General features: G+C 37.4%; 1 protein-coding gene across 24 annotated transcripts in view; it reads left to right on the plus strand.

Annotated features, from left to right (window-relative positions):
* LRRFIP2 (LRR binding FLII interacting protein 2) overlaps positions 1–23,208 on the plus strand; it is a 110,008-nt gene that overhangs the window by 45,853 nt on the left and 40,947 nt on the right. For 8 of the 24 annotated variants that reach the window (XM_047740782.1, XM_047740895.1, XM_047740826.1 and 5 more), the window contains 12 exons: positions 1,181–1,237; positions 1,336–1,380; positions 4,793–4,861; positions 6,595–6,636; positions 8,089–8,154; positions 9,870–9,944; positions 11,451–11,498; positions 11,580–11,624; positions 12,460–12,507; positions 12,974–13,030; positions 15,320–15,397; positions 17,864–17,953. The exons of 6 other annotated variants lie outside the window; for them this stretch is intronic. In XM_047740782.1, the coding sequence (XP_047596738.1) occupies positions 1,181–1,237; positions 1,336–1,380; positions 4,793–4,861; positions 6,595–6,636; positions 8,089–8,154; positions 9,870–9,944; positions 11,451–11,498; positions 11,580–11,624; positions 12,460–12,507; positions 12,974–13,030; positions 15,320–15,397; positions 17,864–17,953 (720 nt within the window). The remainder of the gene's footprint in view (positions 1–1,180; positions 1,238–1,335; positions 1,381–4,792; positions 4,862–6,594; positions 6,637–8,088; positions 8,155–9,869; positions 9,945–11,450; positions 11,499–11,579; positions 11,625–12,459; positions 12,508–12,973; positions 13,031–15,319; positions 15,398–17,863; positions 17,954–23,208) is intronic. 10 more of the 24 variants (XM_047740818.1, XM_047740847.1, XM_047740839.1 and 7 more) reach the window with 8 other exon arrangements.

The raw sequence follows: 23,208 nt of genomic DNA on the forward strand, positions 1-23,208 counted from the left end.
GTTGCATATTGTATCACTGAATCATATTGGTGCTTATAAACAGACTTCTGAACAGATTTGATCACGTGCATCAGTGCACACAGCAGATGACAACCAGGAGTGTTTTTGACGGATGCCGAAAGATCATGACCAAAATAAGGCATTAGGTTGTAGTGTTTCTGTGGAATTACTCTTTCTGTAATTTGAAATGGATGATTGGACATGACCACATCTGTTTTTTCCACCTGTGTAGTGATCATGCTGTAGTGCCACGTGGTGTTTAGGTATTGATTCCTTTTGGAAAAGACAGCATTGATTAGCTAGGAACCCAGCTGGACAGTTGGGTGTAGATTCTTAGTCAGTGCAAATTACTTTAACACTTTGGACTTTGAAATTCTGAAAGATCAGAAGTTCCTTACTGTTGCAGTTGATTAGACTCTAGGAACTAGTCATTGGATCCCACAGACAGAACTTAATGCTCCATTGCTAATAGCTGACTGTGGAAAAGTTTACAGTTGAATTTAATTTGGTCAACTGTTAGGCTGTGGTCATCATTTGGTTTTTGTTTTTGTCCCCCCCCCCCTTTTTTTTACCGTTTTCATGAGTCATAGCTCTTGAAATAACTTTACCAACTCTAAATGATTTACATAGTTTCTTCTATTTATAAGTAGTTTTTCATATTAACAACACAGGGCCGGTATTTTATTTAGTTATTCTTTTATTTTCTAGGTAGAGGGGTCCAAGAAAACAAAAAAATTCTTTTGTAATGAGCACAAAATTATGACCCCAACTTTTTTAAGTCCTGAAACTATCTTTGTAATAAACATTTCTTCTTGCCTTGCATAAATGCACATTTACAGTGAAAAAAAAATAGATAAAGCTTTACTTTTAATGCTGAACTCAGTTTCTGTTTGTTAAGTATACTTGCTTATTTTTATCTTGGTATATTGAGCTTTCCTGGTCATTTATAGATTACAATTTAGAAGTGGTCAGGCACACATACACAAGATTATAATTATTGCTACTTTCTTTCCACCTGAAGCATGTGGCTGTCCCAGACCCAGCTTTAGAAGCTGAGTTGTCCATACCTGCTTGCTATAAGGAAGGTGCTGCTGTGCTCCTAACTGATTGCTGTTGGCACAGTTGTTCTGATAGCCCTGTGTTCAGTGATTAACTCTCCATGTATTTTCTTCTTTCCCAGGAAGATTCAGAAAGGGCCAGGTATTCCCACCGGTCTAGTCATCATCGACCTTATCTGGTTTGTAATAACCAATGAACTTGCCCCTATACTTGCCCCTCATTAACTTAATGCAGTTACCTGCAAACTTATGCCATGTTTGTTTTTGTTCTTATCAGGGAGTTGAGGATGCATTGTCCATTCGAAGTCTTGGCAGTCACAGGGTTGGTATTTTAAGTTGTTTGCACCATGATAGCAAAGCTTATATGTGTGAGCTTTCTGCAGCATTATTGCCTGAACAATCTGACAGTGTTCATATTCCTTTGCCTTTAAAAAAAAATAAAGGAAATATTGGCAAAGTCCTTTCATTGGAAAGTGATCTTTCTCTTAAATCATTGCTATAATCAATATAAGTCAATTCTAAAATCATGAATATTTTAAACTATTAACATATGTATTACTATTTTTTGTGGAAAAGGAACTTTGATTTTGAAAAATTGTCTCAAAATAATAAGATTGATTCCTATGGAATGACATTGTATAGTTTGACTTTCAGATTTTCCCACTTCCATATTTTAAAAAATAACTTTATTAAATGGGTAATAGCTTTGGTGCTTGGTTGACTAATTATAGTTTTATTACATGGAAAATTTGAGCTACTGATTTGAAAAATTCCCTGCTTATCATATTTACAGTAATTACCATACTTCAACATTTTGATTAACATTTTGTAGTATGTCTCACCTTTTTAGCATTCATTGCTATAAATCAAGGTAAATGAGAGTTCGTTCACTGAAGTCTTGTATATTGTGCCAAGACACTGATCTTCTTTTAAAGAATTGTGTTTGAAACCTTAAAGCAATGCTTTTAATTTGTGCACTGACAATATTGATATGCATATATATAGATTTTTCATCAGTAAAACCATCTTTCATGTTGAGATCTCTATTGGTTAACTTTCCCTAAGTCTAGTTTTCTTTCTAGCTTGTGTAATATATAAAAGTACTCTATAATAAACCAAGTGTGATCTGGTATATCAGTTACAGATGTGTTTATAGTCTTAAATAGTCCTTTGCTCTAGTCATATTTCTTATTGGTGAATGTAATCTACTTTCTCTTTTTACAATAAGTTAGTACACTTGCTTTTGAATCATAAATATTTTAGTTAATTGCAAAAGTTTAGATTTATAAGAATATTAACAAGTCTCAGTAATCTAATCAGCAACTTGAATGATTTTACAGGAGAAACATTTTTTGAGATAATAAATTCATCCTTCTTCTACCTGGAGATTTTTTTTCTCTTTAAACACTTTGAAAAGAATCTTACAGGGAGTTAGTCAATCAAAGCTTAAAAGTTGAGTGTTGAGAGTTTGAGAACAATCTCTCCCCATTAAAAAAAAAAAAATTATGGCTTTTTCCTTTGCTTTCCATTATACTGTTCATAGTGTGAGGTTTCACACAGTTATCATCAAGCTGGTTATTTATAATTTTCTATGTGGTATCAGGGAAACTTGATTATATATTGGTTACATTAGTTTAACTGAACAGTAAAACCATCTAAATTTGACCTAATTTAAGAATCTATTTTTTTAATCATTTAAAAAAAATTTGAGAGAGGGTGTGCACGCATGAGAGAGAGTGTGCATGCACGAGAGAGAGAGAGAGAGAGAGAGAGAGAGAGAGAGGTGCACAAGCAGTGGTGAGGGGGGGAGCAGAGGAAGAGGGAGAAGCAGACTCCCCACTGAGTAGGCAGCCCAACGCAGAGCTCAATCCTGGGATTCTGGCCAGGATCATGACCTGAAACAAAGGCAGACGCTTAACTGACTTAGCCACCCAGGCGCCCCTAATTTAGGAGGCTTTAAAACAAATCTGTAAACAAGCACAAGAGAAATTAAACCTGCAATTAAGCTAATGAAGAATTGGTTACCATGGGGGTCTATAAAGTAATGATGATGATTTTCTTTTCATGGAAATTTTATCATTAAATACATTTCAGATAAAAGTAGAACTCTCACAGCATTTTATTTCATCGTGGTAAGAGTGAAAATTTGCTGCTATGGTAAAGAGTAAAGCTCCCAGTATTTTAAAAAATCTGAGCGTGAACATAAATATTAATAAAAATTTTACACTCTAGAGGAGACTCCAGTACATTATTGCGTGTGAGTGTATATCCAGCACATTTTAAATAGTTAGATTTCCTGGAAATAAGTCTGAAAGCTCACTAATAACATTGTTTAAAAGAAATATAATTGAGGGGGGGCACCTGGGTGGCTCAGTTGGTTAAGGGTCTGCCTTTGGCTCAGGTTATGATCCCCGGGTCCTTGGGCTCCCTGCTCAGCGGGGAGTCTGCTTCTTCTGCCTCTCCACCATCCCCCTCCCGCTCCTTGTTTCTACTCTCTTTCTCAAATAAGTAAATAAAATCTTTAAAAATAAAGTATAATTGAGGTAAGATTTTTTTTGTTTGTTTTAAGTAGATAATATTGGGAGTTCTAATTTGCATTAGATTATGTCGTTTTTCTTTTTAAAATTTTAAGTAATCTCTGCACCCAGTGTGGGTTTTGGGCTTGCAAGAGTTGCATGCTCTACTGACTGAGCCAGCTAGGAGCCCCCAGATTATTTAGTTTTTAAAAAAATAACTACCACAGATGCCTGGATGGCTCAATTGGTTAAGTGTCTGCCTTCAGCTCAGGTCATGATTCTTGAGTCCTGGGATTGAGTCCCGCATCAGGCTCCCTGCTTAGTGGAGAGCCTGCTTCTCCTCAGCCTCCTGCTCCCCCTGCTTGTGCTCTCTCTGTCTCTCTCTCACTGACAAATAAAATCTTTAAATAAGAGTTTAAAAGAACAAAAAATAAAAAAAATAACTACCACATACATTAAGCTGTATTATGTAGACAGCTTTTGTTCTCTTTTAAAAATAAATGTGATGGCCTAAAACCCTGACCTAAACTCTATTGGGATTTGCTCTGTAATTTGGGAGTTTTGGTATTTCTTTGCCAGTTATTTTTTAAAATGTATGAACTATATATTAAAAAAGTCTAACACTTCTGGACCTTGTATTGGATGTATGGTCATAGTAGTACCTGGATGTGAGGCAGATGTATTTAAGAATATTTTCTGCCATATTCTTAGGGCTTCGATCTTTTTTTTATCCAATTAACTTCAGTTAATACTTTCTTGAAAGATGGCCTGCCAGAAGGTATTTAGGCTGGAAATGGTGTCCATGCTATAAACATTCTATAAAAAATAAAAAGAGCAAAGATAGTTCAAGACTGTGAATGAAAGGTTTGGGGGCAGGAGGATGAAATCAAAGCCCTGAGCTTAGAATTTAAACAGTCTGTTTCTTCAAAAAACAGCCTGCCTGTAAAAAACAACTTACAAATGCTTTGTCACTGCTTTTTATATTGAAATATGAGAGGACCGTAAGGTAGAGGTCCAAAATTAGGAAATTGAGGCCATCTTGAACCAGAGCAGTAGGAATACATTACAGTTTCTTCCTGGTGCAGATTTTTACTGTTTGTATATATTAGCTCCCCTTAAATTATTAATACGCTTAGTATAATTTAAATGAATTTAATTTTAATATGCTTGTAATTTGTGTTTTGTCATTTACTACTACACTGTTTAATTCCATGGAAGAGCCCGTCGAAGGCCATAACTGGGACACACTGGAGCAGAGCCAGTACACCCAAAAGGAAAGACATCATGGTGTGTAGTTCAGAAAAATGTGCAGTGTTAATATTATGCACTTTGACTCTCAGAGTTCTGCGGGCTTGAATAATAGGTATATTCTAACGGAAATTGACACTTGCTGAACTTTGTTTCTACAAACAAAAAGTTTCTCCATTTCTTTTAATTTTATTTCAAATGAAGACTTTCAGGTAACTTTCTGTGAAAGTTAAATTCTTTTTGATAGACTGTCATAGAAAATTTGGAAATGTTTTAGCAAGAGCTCTTAATATTTTCAGTTCTCCCTTCTTTGATGAATTATTTGTTTTCAAACAACATAGATACCAATTGGTATGTACTGGATGGATTCTTTATATTTACCCAGTTGTTCTAGTAGCAGTTGGGATGTCCAAGTTACGGATTTCTTATCAGATTCAGCAGTTTTTTAAAAACCAGCTGAACTCTGAATTATGTTTTCGAAAGAGAAAATTGAAATAGGTCAATTTCAATTCCCTTGTTAAATTCTGTGCCTTTGAAAAATGCCGTTGGAGCTACAGAGAGGATCAGAAAACATAAGACATGGCTGTTTTCTTCAGTGAACTTGCCTGGTTGGGAGGGCAGAATAGTTTAGTGGCAAGAATGTGTGTGGCTTGAGTAATACATATTTTAGTGATTATATATATATATATATATATTTTTTTTTTTTTAAACAAAAAATGTAATTTGTTAATGGAGAAGAGACCTAAGTGAAATTTCTATACAGAAGGAACTTTACTTTCAGGGAAATGTCACTCACTATACAGTGACATTTTACCATTGCACGTAATTTACTAAATGCATAACTTTAGGCATTTTAGAAAATTTTAGATAAATAAGATTTTTGTTACACATGTAATACTATTGTTTGCCTCTTCTGGGTAAGATTGCTTAAAAGGTGTAAGCTAGAATGCTTCAGAAACAAAATTAGGAAATCACAAATCTAAGTAGTGACTAATTTAATTCAGTTTCTTTGATTTAAAATGTGGTATTATACTTATTTTCTTAAAGACCCTATATGAAATAGGTTTTTCTGATCTTATCATAATTTTATGTGTTTTTCTTTGATTGATATTTAATGCCACACTTGAATGTGTATGGTGCATATTCCACACTTTGCCTAGACTAAGTTACCAGTTTTGTTCAGTGTTTTTAATAGGGAAAGTTTTTGAGAAGGGGAGTTTTTCAGCTGTGTATCCACAGGCAGATTCAAGGGAACTTCCACATTTTGGTGCTGCAATTATTTTTTTATAAGCCTGATTATATTAGTTATGTGCTCTCGTTTCATTATCTATGCCTTGCTTTTGCCATGTTTCAAACAATGGGAGATGATGGTAACAATCCAATAATAAAAAGTAAAACGTCTTTTTTGATTTCAGAATGCTTTATTCCTGCATGTAAAGGCTCCCTGTGGGTGTTTTGTGCTACAGCATACTGAGAATGAATCACATTATTGACTAGGAATTCTGTGTTTGAAAGAGAACATGCAGCTTTACATGTACATAGAGTTTAGCAATCACTTATACTAGGAAAGTGTGGTTGTGGGGAAGAAGATTCTTTTAATCAAATGTAACAGCCTTTGTATATAATAATTTTTGACCTTTAAAGTAGTGCTGGATTTTTAAAAAATTGTTTTTACTTAAATTCTGGTTAGTTTGGAGTTTTAGTAACTTTTTTCCTCTTTATATTTCTGATTTTGGGAATACAATCAACTCTCAACTTTTTCTGAAATCCAGTATGATGCTCTCAAGGATAGATCGTCAAGACTTTCATCATTAGTATGTAGTGCATGACTCTGTGTTAAATGTAGAGTTTTACTTTATAAATACCTAATCATGCTAATCATAGATTATGACTAGCTTTCACAGGTTCGTTATTATGTTTTGGGGAAAGCATATGGCCAATAATGCAAAAACTGTTGTTTTGCAATTGTGGCATAATTGAACATTTGAATAATTTTTTCCTTTAGAATTTCAGGATCAGATAAAAATGATTTGCTTCCTTATTCAGGATTAAGATTGGTAGTAATATCTTTTCTTAAAGTGATGAGCTCCTTAAATGACACATGTGCATTGCCTGGAAGACATGTTTCTGGCAATGTTTGATACCCAGTGAACTATAGACCCTGCTGTGTTCCTTGTTATGTGTCACAAGCCAGCAGGTGTGAAGTTGCTAAACAGGAAACAGCCAGCAGTGACAGGTGTTACCTGAAACATGTTATGTCTGCTCATTTTTGCTTGATTTGGTTGGTTTTTTATGTATGTCATTTTAGCCAAGGAAGTTTAGTTATAGCATGTTTTCCTTGGGTTAATCTTATGTTGGTAGATTGCCTGAGTTTCTAGACAATATAGTCATCTCTTAAAATGTTCAGGGTAATTTATAAAAGGAAGGATATGCATATTTAAAAAAGAACAGTGAGTGGATGGATTTAGGATCTAGCTGCACATTTGTCAAATGGTTTGCCTAGAGCAGACTGCTGATAAGTAGGACATTTCTAGCTACACCTCCTCATTTCAGGTGAGCAGCACATAGCTAGATTGGGTTTCTTGTCTACTTAAAGACCTGTATAGTAGTATTTCTGTCCTTTATTCCCTCATCTATACCTGGCTTTGTGGTGCTGGGCGAAGTTATGTACTGAGACAGTGCTGTCTTCAGAGGACCTGTGTGTAAGGTCCTCTGTCTGATAATGCTGTTGCTACAAGGAGTAATCCATACCGCCTGGGCTGTTTTCCTCCTGAGCAGCATGTGCTTTTCTTGGGCAAAGCAATGCCATATTCTTTCTCTCAGTCTTGTTTTGATTGATCCCAAAGGATTGCCTTTTGGCCTTTTGCTAAGAAAGGCCTAGAAGGAGGTGGAACCTATTGTCCTGCATATCTTTATAAGGAAGGTAGAAGGTAGAAAGGACTCAAGTAAGATGTGGGGTGAACATCCTCACAAATGCCCTGCCTGGCTCTGAGTCCTAATCACATCTTTTTAGCTGTCTATACATGGAGCTTGGTGGCATGGGGGCAGAGTCAGGGGGACTGCGGATGTGTAGAGGTGCTATGTATCTTCGGTAGTCAGCCAAGTGCCGTGATTCATTTACTAACAGCTGGGAAATAGATTCCATGGGGATTACTCTGTATCTCTTATGCATCTTTCTGTGTGTAATTTTAAGATGAAGTTTATTAAGTTATTTTTTAAACTTCACTCTGTGATTGTGAAAGTTAACTTTAGATGTTTACTTCCAGAATCATTCTTACAGTCACTCTTATGGAATGAAGAAGAGGTCTTCTGGTTCTCATAAAGACCCACTGGTTAGTTGTGTTCTGTCTCACGTCCCACTGTCTCGTGCTGCTATAAAATTCACTGATTACTTCTAGGGTACTTAAGAATTATGGTTGCTTTCATGTATGCCTTAGGTGTTATTGAAATTTGATAACATACTGAAACATGATTTATCAGAATCTATTTAAAATTAATTTTGTTTTCACTTACAGGATTTAATAGCAAGTTAATACAAGAAGTTCATTAATCATGTATTTTCAGTTATGAACTGTACTTTGGAATATACTTCAAGAATAGGTTTAGTGAGATTCTTTTTTAAAAGATTTGTTTATTTATTTATTTTTGAGAAAAAGAGGGAGAGAGCACTAGCAGGGGGAGGGGCAGAGGGAGAAGCAGACTCTCCACTGAGCAGGGAGCCTGATGCAGGTCTCGTGACCAAAGCTAAAGGCAGACAGTTAACCGACTGAGCCACCCAGGCACCCAGGTTTAGTGAGATCTGTATCCTTATTTTAGAAATTTGATTTAGTTGTGGTAGTATAGGCAGTGCCAAACTCACAGACAGGTTTCATTCTGAGTTTGTTTGTTGGTCAAATTTTGGGAATGTGGAATGAATTTTCTGGTAGGAAGAATGAGGTATGTGTTAGCAGAATTCCATGTTGTCTTGCAGAAAACTCTTTAACCTAGAATGCCATTAAACTGCAGAACTAATAGTGCTCTATTCTAGCCACCTTGCTAAACATTTCTGTGGGGGAAAATGTGTCCAGAATGCCCGTTTGGGGTATTAGGAACACCTCTTCCTGTCAGGCTGCCACAGTACTGATGGGAGAATCAGTTCCAAGCTTCCTGTTAACTGGTTCCTCTGGAGGGGGCTCTGACCTTTGGTGGGGTGAGAGAGGATCAATAAGCTTCGGCAGGTAGGAGGGAAAATAATGGAGAGGACATTAGTGAGAAGCTCTGGAGGGTGAAGCCTTGGGAGCTCTGGGGAGAGGTTAGTCCTGATGCCTTGTTGAGGGGGTGGTGTGGGGAGGACAGGCTGGGAGTGGCAGGGGTCAGTGGTAGGGATCCTCCCCACCCCCATTACAGTGTCAGCAGTACAGGAGGAGTCTGTCAGTCAGGGATTGCTTATATTTCCTTAACTCTGAGTGAAGAAAGTGGTTAGAAAGGCAATTTTATAGATGACATTCTCTTTGCCAGGTAACCATAGTCTTTATAATGGCTTGTTTTTATGGTGTATTGAAAAGGAACCTGCCATAGATGTTTTAGGCTAAACCTGTTTAGGACACACTTGTACTGTGTCTTTGGTAACTTAATTCAATCAGTTTATTTCGTCAAATGATGGGACTAGGAGAAATTTGAAGAAAAAGACTTCGCTCTTTTCTGTGGCATTGCCAAGTGGATTATAAAAGTGGTAATTACTCAGTTGTCTTGGCTTTTCCAAGGATGTTACTAAGTATGACAGGAGAATAAATCACTTATTTTTTCCATTCCATTTTGACGGAGGTTTATGCTCATGTTTTTAAAGTAAAAAAATTAGTAATGACTTGGTTTGAATACAGTTAACCTTTAATATTAGTCTTTTTTTTGAGATTTGAGATAATTATTATTTTGACTTTTACTTAATGCAAGTCAGTGCTTTAAAGTCATTGTTTTGGAGGAAAGAGGGTAGGTAGTATCTGAGTTTGCCTTTGTGTATTGTCACCAATGTTTAACCTAAGAAAAATGTGTTTAATTTTACTTTTTGCAGAGCGGCCTCTACTTTGACCAGAGAAGCTATAGCAGTCTTAGGCATAGCAAACCCACCTCTGCCTACTACACTCGGGTTTGTCTCAAGCTTTTTGGCTTTGTGTGTTTTATCCAACTTTAACATATTTCTAACCCCTGGTTTTGCATTTTGACTAGTTAGAACTAATCTGTGAGTGGCTGTGTGTGCACTAGTTTGTGGTAACTGAATTCATAGAGTCTGTATATCTTTACATGATGTGAATTATTGAACCACCACATTTATAAATGAGTACGAGTTTCCCCAGTTTTTTTAAATGAAAAATATTTAACATACAAAAATGTTCAAAGAATGATATATTAACCACCCACGTGCCTACTACTTAGATTGTACAATTAATATTTTATTACATTTCCTTTATTATTATTGTCTTTCTATCTATCCATCCATTGATTTATCTTTTTTGGGGGGATGCATTTCAGAATAAGTTGTAGACATCACTGCACATCATGGTGGATGGTCTTTTAATAAAAGCTTATATGTAAAAATTTAAACTGTAATTGGGATGGGAAGATTATAATTATTTGTTTAATGTTAGAATCCTTGTTTTTTCAAGATGTTTGACACATCATACATTTGAAACAGAAATATGTGTGGCACATAGTACATAGAAAAGAATTCAGTTGTCAAAACCTGCCCACACAACCTAGGTATTCTTATTTGCCCTGTCTGATGGGCTTGGAAAAAAGAGTTGAAAATTATTTCCAAATGACAGCAGAAAAAGAAAGGTTTAAGTCCATTTTTAAAAATGCTGTGCCTTGTTAGTGCCTTGGATTCATTGTGACAAGTAAGTTTTTTCTGATTAAACTAAGACCGTTTGTCTATGGCCTGTTTTGAAATACAGGGTTTCTAATCTATTTGGAAAAGAGTACTTGTAGTGATAACTTGGCGGTCATTTACCTGCTTCCTCAGCAACCAGGCCAAGCTCATCAGGAGTCTGCCGTGAGGTCTCCAAAGTGTCTCAGGAGCTACTGGTGACCCGGGTGTGGTCACTGACCTCCGTACTCCCCTTGGATGGCCCTCTTTTCTTGAGTGTTTTCTGAGTTTGCCACCTTATCTCCTAGCATTATTATTGAAAACCCAGTAGGACTTAAAACACATTTATAGAAAACTTTTCTTTTTTTTTTTTATTAAAGATTTTATTTATTTGACAGAGAGAGATCACAAGTAGATGGAGAGGCAGGCAGAGAGAGAGAGAGGGAAGCAGGATCTCCGCTGAGCAGAGAACCCGATGTGGGACTCGATCCCAGGACCCTGAGATCATGACCTGAGCCGAAGGCAGCGGCTTAACCCACTGAGCCACCCAGGCGCCCTATAGAAAACTTTTCCAGGTGTTTCTCTCATCCCTTAAAATGGGTATTCAAAAAGATTTCTAATGGCTAAGTTTTTCTCACCTTACATGTTACTTAACTACGTTTAGCACTCAGGAAATGCTAATGAATTATGATGGAGTATAGAATAAACAGCTTCTGCTCTCGTGATGGAGAGACCAAGTCTCCTTTTGCTGAATTATCTGGTTCTGTTTTGTTTTTTGTTTCTCAACAGTCTTCCTCCCTGTGTAGTGACCCTCTGGAAACATCAAAGAGTACCAGGGTTAGTACTTTCTGAGAAGCATGTTGCTGTCAGAGCTACCAGTTGCTTTTCTTTGGGTTAAATCATGCGCTTTTTTCATAGGCCTCCTCTACTGCAAATTCTGGTCTGCTGAGAAGTACCAGTCTGGTTTGTATTTTTCTCTTCCAACGTGTGTACTCCTGGTGGAGCCACTGTCATGGTGCTGACCCTGGCTTGACAGCTTTCCTACAAAATAGCAAGGACACATGGCTTTAATGCTGCGTACACTGCAGAATGTGCTGCCAGTGCTTCAAATGAGAACCTTTTGGGTAGTAAGGAAAAAACCAGCCTTATTTTCCAGATACTGCTGGCCATTGGTAGGCCCTTGCTTACAGTTGGTTTCCAGTAGAGAAGACAAACTTGCATGGGCCCCACTACACTTTATACTTTGTGAAATGGTTGCCCATGCACCGATGTCATATTTTTCTTTGGGACAACTGTGGTTTGGCCATGTTAAGACTAGGCTCTGTCTAATAAAGCAAGGTGACTAGAAAGCAAAAGCCGTTATCTCTGTGTAATGTGCAAGTTGTGAGCTGGTTGCTTTCAGGCTGTTGCTTTGTTGTGCTGTAGCCCGTTCGAGTAGACTGGCAATGTGAGGCTTTATAGTTTCATTTTATTTTGCAATGGGCAAAATGCTGTGTGTCCCTCACTTTCCATTTTTGCTCATTTCACTCTTTTGAGAGAATAAATCTGTAAAAGTTCCTTCTCCTAGTTTCATAACATGATGATGAAAAGAAATACTGTAATGGTGCTTTTTAAATGAAGTATGAGTTTGAAGTTTTGGGACTGATGTAGGACTTTATGCAATCAGTGAGTGTTCTCACCTGACACACCATTCTACAATGCTTTTTTGGAACTGAGTACTGTGAAGAAATTGTGACATTTTCCAAAACAACTTTGATGCCTGAATAAATAGATGAGTGGTATTTCCTCTGTTCTTTAGGTGTCATTGTATGATGGTGGATTATATAACCCTTATGGGTCTCGAACTGTAAGTCCAAACAGGGGGAGGTCATGGGGGGGGCATGTGTAGGTGGGCACAGTTTACTTACAAAGAAAAAGTCATTTAATCTCACCTGCAATTGCTCTATAAGCTGTGACCCAGGAGCTGACCAGTTGTGACTCTCACCCAAGTTGTGAGGTACTGCCTGCTGGAAATCATGGCTCACAGTATGAAAGGAATATAGGTGGAAAAACTTCTTTTTGGGCTCATTAGTCCCTGAGGAAGAGGATGGGAGCAGTGCTCCTCAGGGCGTCCCCTTCCCCTCCTCACCCTCCAGCCAAGGGCTGCTAGATCTGGAGGGTTGGGAGGGAGGTACAATTCCAGACCTGGGAGTAACAGTCAGCTTCTCCCCGGGAGCCAGTGACCACTTAGATCCAGGGTCACAAATGTATTCCCCCAGCAGGAAAAGGAGCTGGCCATTATTGTAAAACCTTTCTTCTTGGAAACTTTATAGCCATCTGAATACAGTTATTACTCATCAAGAGCAAGTTCGGCCCGAAGCAGTCCCGTGGTGAGCTGTCTGGTCTCTTTGCATGCTTTTTAGATACTTCGGGTTGTTTCCTTAATCTGTGCTCACAATTTGGAATATTAAGAATGTGTGTTCACTCTCTTGGCATGGATTATCATTTTCCTTAAGTACCCAAACTCAAGTATACTAATTTGTCCTAATTGGTGTTTACTTTGTGAATTTGACTTAGCACCTAATTTCTGAAATGAAATTTCAGTGCCTTTAGAAGTTTTAAAAAATGAGTATTTTTTTTATGTGAACTTCTTATCTTTTCAGTGGTGATAACTCATTATACAGGTTGATTGTCCTATGTTTCTCCTTCCGTCTCGACTTCCTGCATTGAGCCATTTCACTTGCCAGCACTTCAGTCAATGGAGTGAAAGGAGAAGTAATAAAACAAGCCAGCTTTTAAAAACTGTTTACATAAAAGACAAAACTGGGACAGTTCTAATCACCTAATCTTTCTGGAATATTAAAACATTTTTTTAAGTTATAAAAGTAATATTAGCTTAAGGAAAGTCCAAAGTAAAAGTCTCCTGACCCTTTCCATATATCTCCTTTTCTACTGAATGCATTTTGGAGATAGTTTTGTGTCAGCACATTCTTTTTAGTGGCAGTATATTATCCCACTAGTATATGGGATGCACATTTCTTTTTCACGATTTCTTGGATATATTAATTTTTTGGTATGTATTATTTTGATTTTTTGTTTTTAAATTGAAGTATAGTTGACACACAAGGTGGGGTTACATTAGTTTCAGCTGTACAACCTAGTGATTTGACAACTCTGTATTATGCTGTGCTTCCCACGAGTGTAGCTTCCATCTGTCGCCATACAATGTGATTACAGTGCCATCGACTAGATTCTCTATGCTGTAGCTTTTGTCCTCGTCACTTGATCATTATATAACTGGAAGCTTGTATTTCCCACTCCCTGTCGATGGATATTTAGGTTGCTAGATTTTTGCTACAGCAAACACTTGCATAGTGGACTTTCGTATGTAAGTATATTTTTGTGTGCTTACGAATAGATCTCATATAAAGTAAATTTCTAATTAATGGTTAGAAATTTACTTTATATTTATATTTATATATATATATATATATGATGGGGTCAAAAAATAAATAAATGATGTATATATGTTTAAATTATGATGGCATATTGCCATATTGCCCACCAAGAAGACTATACTAATTTACATTTCCAATGGCAAATGTTGACTTTAGGAACTACTTTGTTATTCTTGACAGTGTCAAAATAGGAGAAATTATTAAAGCAGTTTCTTAGTGGTCAATACAGATTGCTTTGTGGAGTGGAATAGGTGAGCCAAAATGGGTTTTCTTTTACATACATATTGGGCTCTGTTCTCCTGCCATTTCCAAGAGGCACTTCTCAAGAATTCCACTCCTATTCTTAACGAAAATGTACACAGGAATGTTTAGGAGATAAAGGCTTTTTGATATAAGTAGGAAGTTTACTTTTACCTCACTCTGTAATAAAATTCCACTTGGCAATCCTTGGACCTGGTAGCATTTTTAATGTACCAATGTTATGGCCCCTTGCCAATAAAATCATGGTAATATACTTTCAGTCAAGTGTAGAACCTTGTCCTTGTGTGCTGGCTACATGTTGTTTCATTTGCAAGTTGGGTTCAAAGTTATATCTTGGTGATGCCAGAATGGTTCCTCAGTGATGTCAGAATAGAGGTAACCTATACACATGGAAGATGAGCCTCCTGCTGCTTATGAAATAGGAAGAAAACTCTAGGGTGATGTTAGAAATATCTCCACCCATTGCATAGGAATGAATAAAGGAAAATAAGAATCATCATTTCAGTCCTTGCTGGTAGGAAATTCTGTGTTTGACATACTTCACTTGAAGATATTCTTATATTTTTCTCTCCCAAACTTATGCATTAAGTATACTTGTTGACCCCCTGATGGGCTTCCCAAAGGGCCTAGTGGTTAAAAAGCATGAAATCCCTAGCTGTTTTTTGTTGGTCTATTTATGCCCTAGCCCTCCAGTCCTGTCCTCTTTTTTCTGTAACTTAAATAAAAGATAAAGTAGTATTTTCTTCTGTGTGCTTTTTGGAAATACCATTTGGTTTTCAATGATGGTTTATTACACTTAGAAGCCACTTTTCTGTCTGACGGTGCACAATAGCTGGTGCCAGCGATAGGCTCTTGGAGAGTAATTGCATGCTTCCCCAAACCTTGCCTAATGTGCTTACAGCCAGGTAAGACCTGTGGTGGCATCACATGTTTTTCATTATCTGCTTTTAATATCTGTAGTTTCCCGATGATGACACTGCAAGCATTGCGTCTTCTGGTCGCGCCAGTTGTGGGCGAAGGGACAGTGTGGTGAGCGTGGTTTGTATGCAAACTCATACACTTATAAGTTTTTAAATTGCCCCCCTATATGTGATCCCATGAACTCTACTGGAAAGTGAAATTTGCATTTGACAAAAATGAGCAGTTTCCTCAAATTTAGCTTATATGAATAATTTGCCTTCAAAAATGTGTCCCTGTGAATATGTATTCTCTGTAGGCTATGGAAGCTTTCATCAGTAACTTGCCTCTTTATACCTCTTAGGTGCTGGTCTTTGTGTATTTTTTTTTTTTTTAAAGATTTTATTTATTTATTTGTCAGAGAGAGAGCGAGCGAGCACAGGCAGACAGAGTGGCAGGCAGAGGCAGAGGGAGAAGCAGGCTCCCTACAGAACAAGGAGCCCGATGTGGGACTCGATCCCAGGACGCTGGGATCATGACCTGAGCCGAAGGCAGCGGCTTAACCCACTGAGCCACCCAGGCGTCCCGGTCTTTGTGTATTTGAAGGATTTTTCACTTTTTATTCTTTGTTGCTGTTTTATGTGCATGTATTTATGTGCACAATTCACAGAAACAAAAACGTTTCTCCAGCAAAATGAATGCTCCGCTTTGCATAAAACTTGTAACTATGGATTACAGATCATGTTGCCATGAGTTGCTTTCTTCACTGTGAATTTGAGATGTATTATTTATAGTTTATATGTCTTTTAAGACCTGAGAACTTTTTAAGTGTCATTGATGGCAAATTTTAGAAATCCTGGTAAAAAATTCTGGTTAAAAATGCAACTATCATAATAATTGTAGAAGCAACAAATAGCTACGTCAAAATACAAATTATGTAATTTCAGATTATTCTTTTGATGATGTTGGAAGTTTTTCAAAGAGCTGATGATGTTTTTGCTATATTTGAGAATTGACTTGAAAATTACATTGATAAGGATGATATGTCAGCTTAGAGCTAGAAAAGAGCCATGCTTTGTGAATGACTGTAAACCTGAAGATGTCCTAGGAAAGGGGAACATCATTGTGAGATTTGTTGCCAAAAATGCAGTGATCTAATTAAGGCAGTTGTGGTCCGTTGGTGAGCCAGTTAATGCTCATCTTCAGAGCTGAAGGAGAAAAAACAAGCCCGAACACCTGAAAGCCCTTTGGAGAGTGATGGAGTGGAAAGGGCAGGCAGGTACTTTAAAGTAATGATGCCTGGGTTTGAGCCACTTCTACAACCTATTAGTTGCGTTAGTGGCAATTTATTTGTAATGGGGATCTTAATAATTGTCCTTTTAGGTAAGCTTAATATATATGCATTAAATGAATTACTATATGGAGAATAACTACAAAATTCTTGAGACAGTAGGAACCATTAAAATAGTAGGTATATCTAAATCTAAGTTGTTTTATAATTACTATAAATAAAAATAGTATTGCTTGACTGCACTAGCCCTTAGCAAAACTTCACACTTGTAAGCCTTCTTTGTCTCCGGATGGACTTTCAGATTCCCTTCCTGGAAGGGAAAAGTTTTTAAATAAGGTAATCAGACAGAGCTGAGGTAAGGAAATCTGATGAGTGAGGTAAAAAATACTCCTTACTTACTAATTCGACAAATGTTTATGGAGTACCTGTTATATGTGAGGCACTGTATTAAGTGCTGGGAATAATATGGTAGGCTAGACATACTGGATTTCTGACTTAATGGACGTATATCCTAGTGAAAGAAATAGAAAATAAACAAATAAACAAAGGAAGAAAAGTGAAGTAACTCCAGGGATTGTGAAGAGAAAGACAGGTGATAGGACAGAGCACATTGAGGGATGCATGTGCAGGTGTGCCTCCCTTTGGATGGGATGGCCAGAGAAGGCTTCCCCAAGGGAAGTGACCTTTGAGCTGGACTTGAAATGGGAGGAGCCAGCTGCTTGAAGAGCCGGAGAAGAGCTTTCTAGGCCAATGACAAAGTCTCAGGTGGGAAAAGACTGATTAGGGGAACCAGAAAGGGGCCAGTGTAGTTCTTCCATTATATTGCCCCAGAGATCCTGGTCTTGAGGAATATGAAAAAGAGGGAAGTGTAGAAATTGGGCAAAAGATGCAGTAAATAACCTGCGAAGAAAGAACGCTGTGTTGAGCATATATATGCTTAACAGAGTTGAGAGCTATAATGCACTGTACATTTTTGAAATATGGTAGAGGCTTTAGGTCAGTACTCTCTTAGTGAGGATGATGCAAGTGCTCAGCATGGGAGCCTTGGCCGGCCCTTAGCCATTACATGATCTCTGTGGGCTACAGCTTGAGTTAAGGTGCACAAAGGCTTATTTTAGGGAGCTGTGGTTTCCTTTAGGACCCCCTTTACATTTCTTTTCTACTTTTTTGAGTAGGTTCATTGCAGTGGTTTCCTCATTGCATGATACTAGATCAAGCACCAAAACAGTATTTTTTTCCCTTGCATGCCATTGTTCTTATCCTTTTCCTCTCTTTTTTCTTAACCTTTAAAGCATGTCATTTTTTCTGATTGAAAGGTTTCTACCGCCGATTATTTTAGTCGCTCCAATCGCAGGGGGAGTGTAGTCTCTGAGGTGGATGACGTCAGTATCCCCGATTTGACCAGCGTGAGTGTCTTGCATGGGAGTGGTTGTGGTGTCTCAGCCTTGTGACTAATGGCTAATACATTAGCTATTTGAAAGTTAGGATCTTAATTTGCTGCTTTAATTTTTATTGGAATACAGTAACCTAAAATATAGTTATTTGTTTTGTTTTGGAATGTATATACTGATATGCTCTGATTAAAAAAAAACACAAAAACTTTTCTGTGAAAATTTTCCCCTGTAGAACCCATCAGCAGCTCCAACAACTGCCAGTGTTCTGCCAGTTTTGCTTCATGTCCTTCTTTTCCTCTGAATTATTTTAAAGCAGATCCATGGTATTTCCCAGTAGTTCATTATGCATCTCCATTTGAGAATTTCTTTTTCATGTTCACTCTACCATTATCATACCTAATAAAAATAAAAATAATTCCTTAAAACCTAATACCTAGCCCATATATAGATATTCCTGATCTGTCTTAAAATTTTTCTTCCCTTTTTATTTCAGTGAATATATAAAGTACTAGATAGATTTTGAAGGTTGAACAATAGAAAATACTATTTAGTAAAGTATCACTAATTTACGGTAACTGGGAAGAATCTGAATAGAATTTTAATCATTTGGACTATGACATTATCTTGAAGAACTGCCTGTCCATTGCTTTCACGTTTATTGGGCACTAAATTTAGGAAAGATTGTCCAGTAGAGATGCCTCGAGGCATTTCTCTTAATGAAGGAACTCCAACCAGCAGATACCCCTCTGCCTGATCTAATAGCCTCTTTTTCTCTTTCACACCTCCTATCCTTTGCTGGAATTAGTTCTGTTTTGCCCATAGACCAGTGCTGTCTGATTTTCAAGCACTTTGAAGCAGGTGAGAGACAGTGTTTCCTAGCCAAAAAGTTAGTTTTTGAATGAAGAGATATTATTTATATTTAGCACATTGCTGGTTGTATTTAAATAGCTAGTTTTGAATGACTTTAATCTGGAAAATAATTTTAATTGTGGTCCTTAAGTATTCCAGATTGTTGGGTCTCAAACCTGGCTGTATAGCAGTCCTGTCTTGCTCTCTGTCAGATCAGGGAATCTGTATGCCGAGTTGGAAGATTGGCTCCCAAGTTTTTCCCCTGAAATATTGCTCATTTTAATGATTTGCTTAGCAGCCTTTTTTTGGGTAGATATAAACAATTTATTTTATACATCTCTTTTTTCTTAAAAACTTTGAATTCTGTTAGCCTTTAATTAGTGATGGTGGTTCTGTCCTCCTTACATGTATTTCTTGGCAATTTATTTTAGTAACTACACAGCAGTGAGAAGCTTGATAGTTTAAAAAAAAGTCTCCCTGCTTCTGCTAATTTAATATAACTCTTTTCTTTACCCACATAGTTATTTTGGTTTATTTACATATCTTTAAATAAAAAGTATACATATTTAAGGTGTATAACGTGACGATTTGATATATATGCATCATTATATCAAAGCATCACACTGTACGCCTTATAACCTAAAAGACTCTCTAGAGCAGTGGTTGGCAAATCTGGCCAGCACCCTCTTATTTTATAGCCTGTGAGCTAATGGTTTATATATATATTTTTTTCATGATTATCTAAGTACCTATATGATATCCTTAATTTTAACCCTATGGCAAAGCCTAAATATTTGCTGTTCCCCTCTCTAGAGCAAGAATTTTTTCTAATATTATTTCTTTTAAAGGGTAACCATGCAGCTCATTGTAGATAAATGGAAAGTGGACTTGATTTGGTAAGATCACCCCCACACCACTTTTTGATATGATAAGCTAGGGAATTTGCATTTTTATGTGAAATATCCTGATTTTAAAATGCTGACAATGAATTCAAAATTTTAAAAGACACTTTTAGGCTTCCCCATTGTGGATCAGGCATATGTATACATTCTGCTGCATTTATAACTTCTGAACTAAGAGTACTGAAAAAGGGTGCCAGGCCCAGATTTGGCAAAACTCATTATACAGTTTTTATGATTGCTCTAGCCTCTGGTCTTTTCTTCTGCACTGTTCCTTTGTCCCATCCATCAGGCTGGGGAAAAGGATGTAAATGTGCTTTCATTTTACTGATTGTTAATAGACCATTTCTGAATGGAATCCTCAGCCATTTTTGCTTTAGGAGATTATTAAAATTAATTGCTCCCTTCCCTTCTGTGGTTAGAGAATCAGTCTTCACTTTTCTGGTTGTTTTTCTTTTTTAACCATCAGACAGAATTTTTGATTATCACATCCATATATAACATTAGAAGTTAGGGGCGCCTGGGTGGCTCAGTGGGTTAGGCCGCTGCCTTCGGCTCAGGTCATGATCTCAGAGTCCTGGGATCGAGCCCCGCATCGGGCTCTCCGCTCAGCAGGGAGCCTGCTTCCTCCTCTCTCTCTGCCTGCCTCTCTGCCTGCTTGTGATCTCTCTGTCAAATAAATAAAATCTTAAAACAAACAAACAAACAAACAAAAAAAACATTAGAAGTTAGAGGATTAGACTCCAATAACTATATTAAACGAAACTATAAATACATTAAGTTAATTCAAATGCCTTAATATGAATACCTTTATTTTCTGATCATATATATTACATTAGATTTACTGTTACAGTTGGCAGAATGGGTGCTGCATGCTGAAAGTTATATACATCAGATATGCATAGCTCAATTATATCAGGTCTCTGATATTCTTTTTTAATTTTTTAAAAATTTTATTTATTTGAGAGAGCGAGAGATAGAGAGACACACACACACCACAAACAGTGGGGAGGAGGGGGAGAGGGAGAGGGAGAAGCAGACTCCCCTCTGAGCAGGAAGCCAGATGTAGAACTCAATCCCAGGACTCTGGGATGATGACCTGAGCAGAGGCAGATGCTTAACCGACTGAGCCACCCAGGTGCCCTCAAATCTCTGATACCCTTTTAGAAAAAAAGTATAATGAGAACAAGATACAGGTCTTTATTTCTAAACAACTCTTTAAAAAAAATCTTGTTTTCCTTTTGAGAGAGAGAGTGGGTGCACACAAGGGGAGGGGAGAGGGGTAAAGAGAATTTTAAGCCAGCTCCACGCTCAGGCTCTACACTTTTCCAGTATAGAGCCTGAACTGGGGCTTGATCTCATGATCCCAAGATCATGACCTGAGCCAAAATCAAGAGGCAGATGCTTAATCAGCTGAGCCACTGAGGCACCCCTCTAAACAACTCTTTTAAATGACATATTCAAAATGTATTTACAACTAGAATTTTCTATTTCAATATAAAAGGTTCAGTTGTATTTTACCATTTTAGTAACGAAAAGTTATCTGTCAAACTAAGTAGCCATATGCTGAAATGAAGTTCAAAGGGCCTTTTAACCAGAGAATAAATAAACATCTTTCTTTTAAGAAGAAACAAGGAGTTTCAAGGATTTGACAAGTTATGTATTCTAAGAAATATTTCTCACATGTACTAATTTCAACAAATATTTAAGGAGTTTAGATTTAAAGAGAAACAATCCATAATCTCTAATGTCAAGAGCAAAGCATTTTCAGATGTCCCAGACATAAATAAGGCAAAGGCATTTATCACTGAAATGTGGGAAAGATTATATTTAAGGTTTTGTTTACTAGTATTATAATTTGAAATCCTTTAGGAAAATACTACTTTTGAACTCTTAAGCATTCAAATTGGAATATAAAGTCTGCTGCCATGTGCTCTTCTTTTCTTTTGATTTGTTTATTAGAGAGACAGTGTACACACAGGAGTGTGTGCTAGCAGAGGGGACAGGGAGGAAGGGGGAGGGAGAAGGAGATAGCATCTCCAGCAGACTCCCTACTAAGCAGGAAGCTGGATATGGGGCTCTATCTCAGGACCCTGAGATCATGACATGAGCCGGAATTAAGAGTCCAGCACTTAACCAGCTGAGCCACCCAGATTCCCTTGCTCTTCTTTTCACGTTAATACTAATATGAAATACTGCAAGCTTGTTAGCTGACTTCCAAGTTCCAGCTATCAAAGAAGCCATTTTCTTGATTGGAAAATTACCTATTTAATTATTTAAGGGTACAATGACATGATATTTACTTGAAACTTTTTGAGAATAGTAAGCTATAGTTAACATTAATGACTAAGTCCCGAGGGCCGTATTTGCCGGGGACAGAGGAGGGGAAGCTTTGCTTAGTGTTTTTTTGTTTTGAGTTTTTTTTTTTTTTACTTTTTTTTTTAGCAGCTTGATTTACTTTTAGTATTGTTTCTATCTCAGTTTAATTTGCATGTTTTACAGAATTGTGACCATATCGTATATGCAGCCTTTGTTTTCTGATTTCTCACTTACTAATCTTAGAAATGTTTTATATATTAGTACATATTCATATTTTCCACTGTTATTTATACATATTTTTATCAGCTGTAGTCACCATGTTTTGCATTAGATCCTCTTGCTCATCCTATAGCTGAAAACCAACCTTTCCCTATTTTATACCTTAATATATTAAGCATGATTAAATATTATTCCATTGAAAAGCCTTTTCAGGATCTGGCAGACTCTGGGTCATCATCATGGAAACTAGTGTGTCATTGCAGAGCTGTTGTACAGAGCTCCGGGCTGCTAGAGAGAGCACTGGGGCTTTTAGAACAGCAGGTTTCTTTTTTTTTTTTTTTTAAAGATTTTATTTATTTATTTATTTGTCAGAGAGAGAGAGAGAGAGAGGGAGAGAGAGCAAGCACAGGCAGACAGAATGGCAGGCAGAGGCAGAGGGAGAAGCAGGCTCCCCGATGAGCAAGGAGCCCGATGTGGGACTCGATCCCAGGACACTGGGATCATGACCTGAGCCGAAGGCAGCTGCTTAACCAACTGAGCCACCCAGGCGTCCCAGAACAGCAGGTTTCAAGTAGCTTTTTGTCTAAATGGAAGACAGCACATAGTATAACACAATCTGAGAATTGAGAACTGGAGTCTCTGGCCAAGTCACTGCAGCCCAAATGACTGGACTGCGGCATGGCTGCTCTTGGCATTTTTTGCTGCCTTAACAATCCCTGAGGTTTGGCGCATGATCAGTTTGGGTTGCGGCACTTGGGATCTGTCAGAAGACAGTGAAAGCAATAGAGTCAACATTGCGATGGACTAGTTCAGTGATGCAGCTTCTGAAATGTAAGATCATTCCAAGTTGACTGTTAAGAAAAATAGGTGGATTTGGGGGGTCGTTTTGTGAGCCAGGATTTCAGATAGACCTAGAAGAGTGTTTCTGAATGTTGCTTTTCTGTTTAACTCATTAGTAGAAGAGGGGTGGGATATACTCTG

The sequence above is a fragment of the Lutra lutra genome, chromosome 1 (genome assembly GCF_902655055.1).
Source record: "Lutra lutra chromosome 1, mLutLut1.2, whole genome shotgun sequence".
In the NCBI taxonomy this organism is placed as follows: Eukaryota; Metazoa; Chordata; class Mammalia; order Carnivora; family Mustelidae; genus Lutra; species Lutra lutra.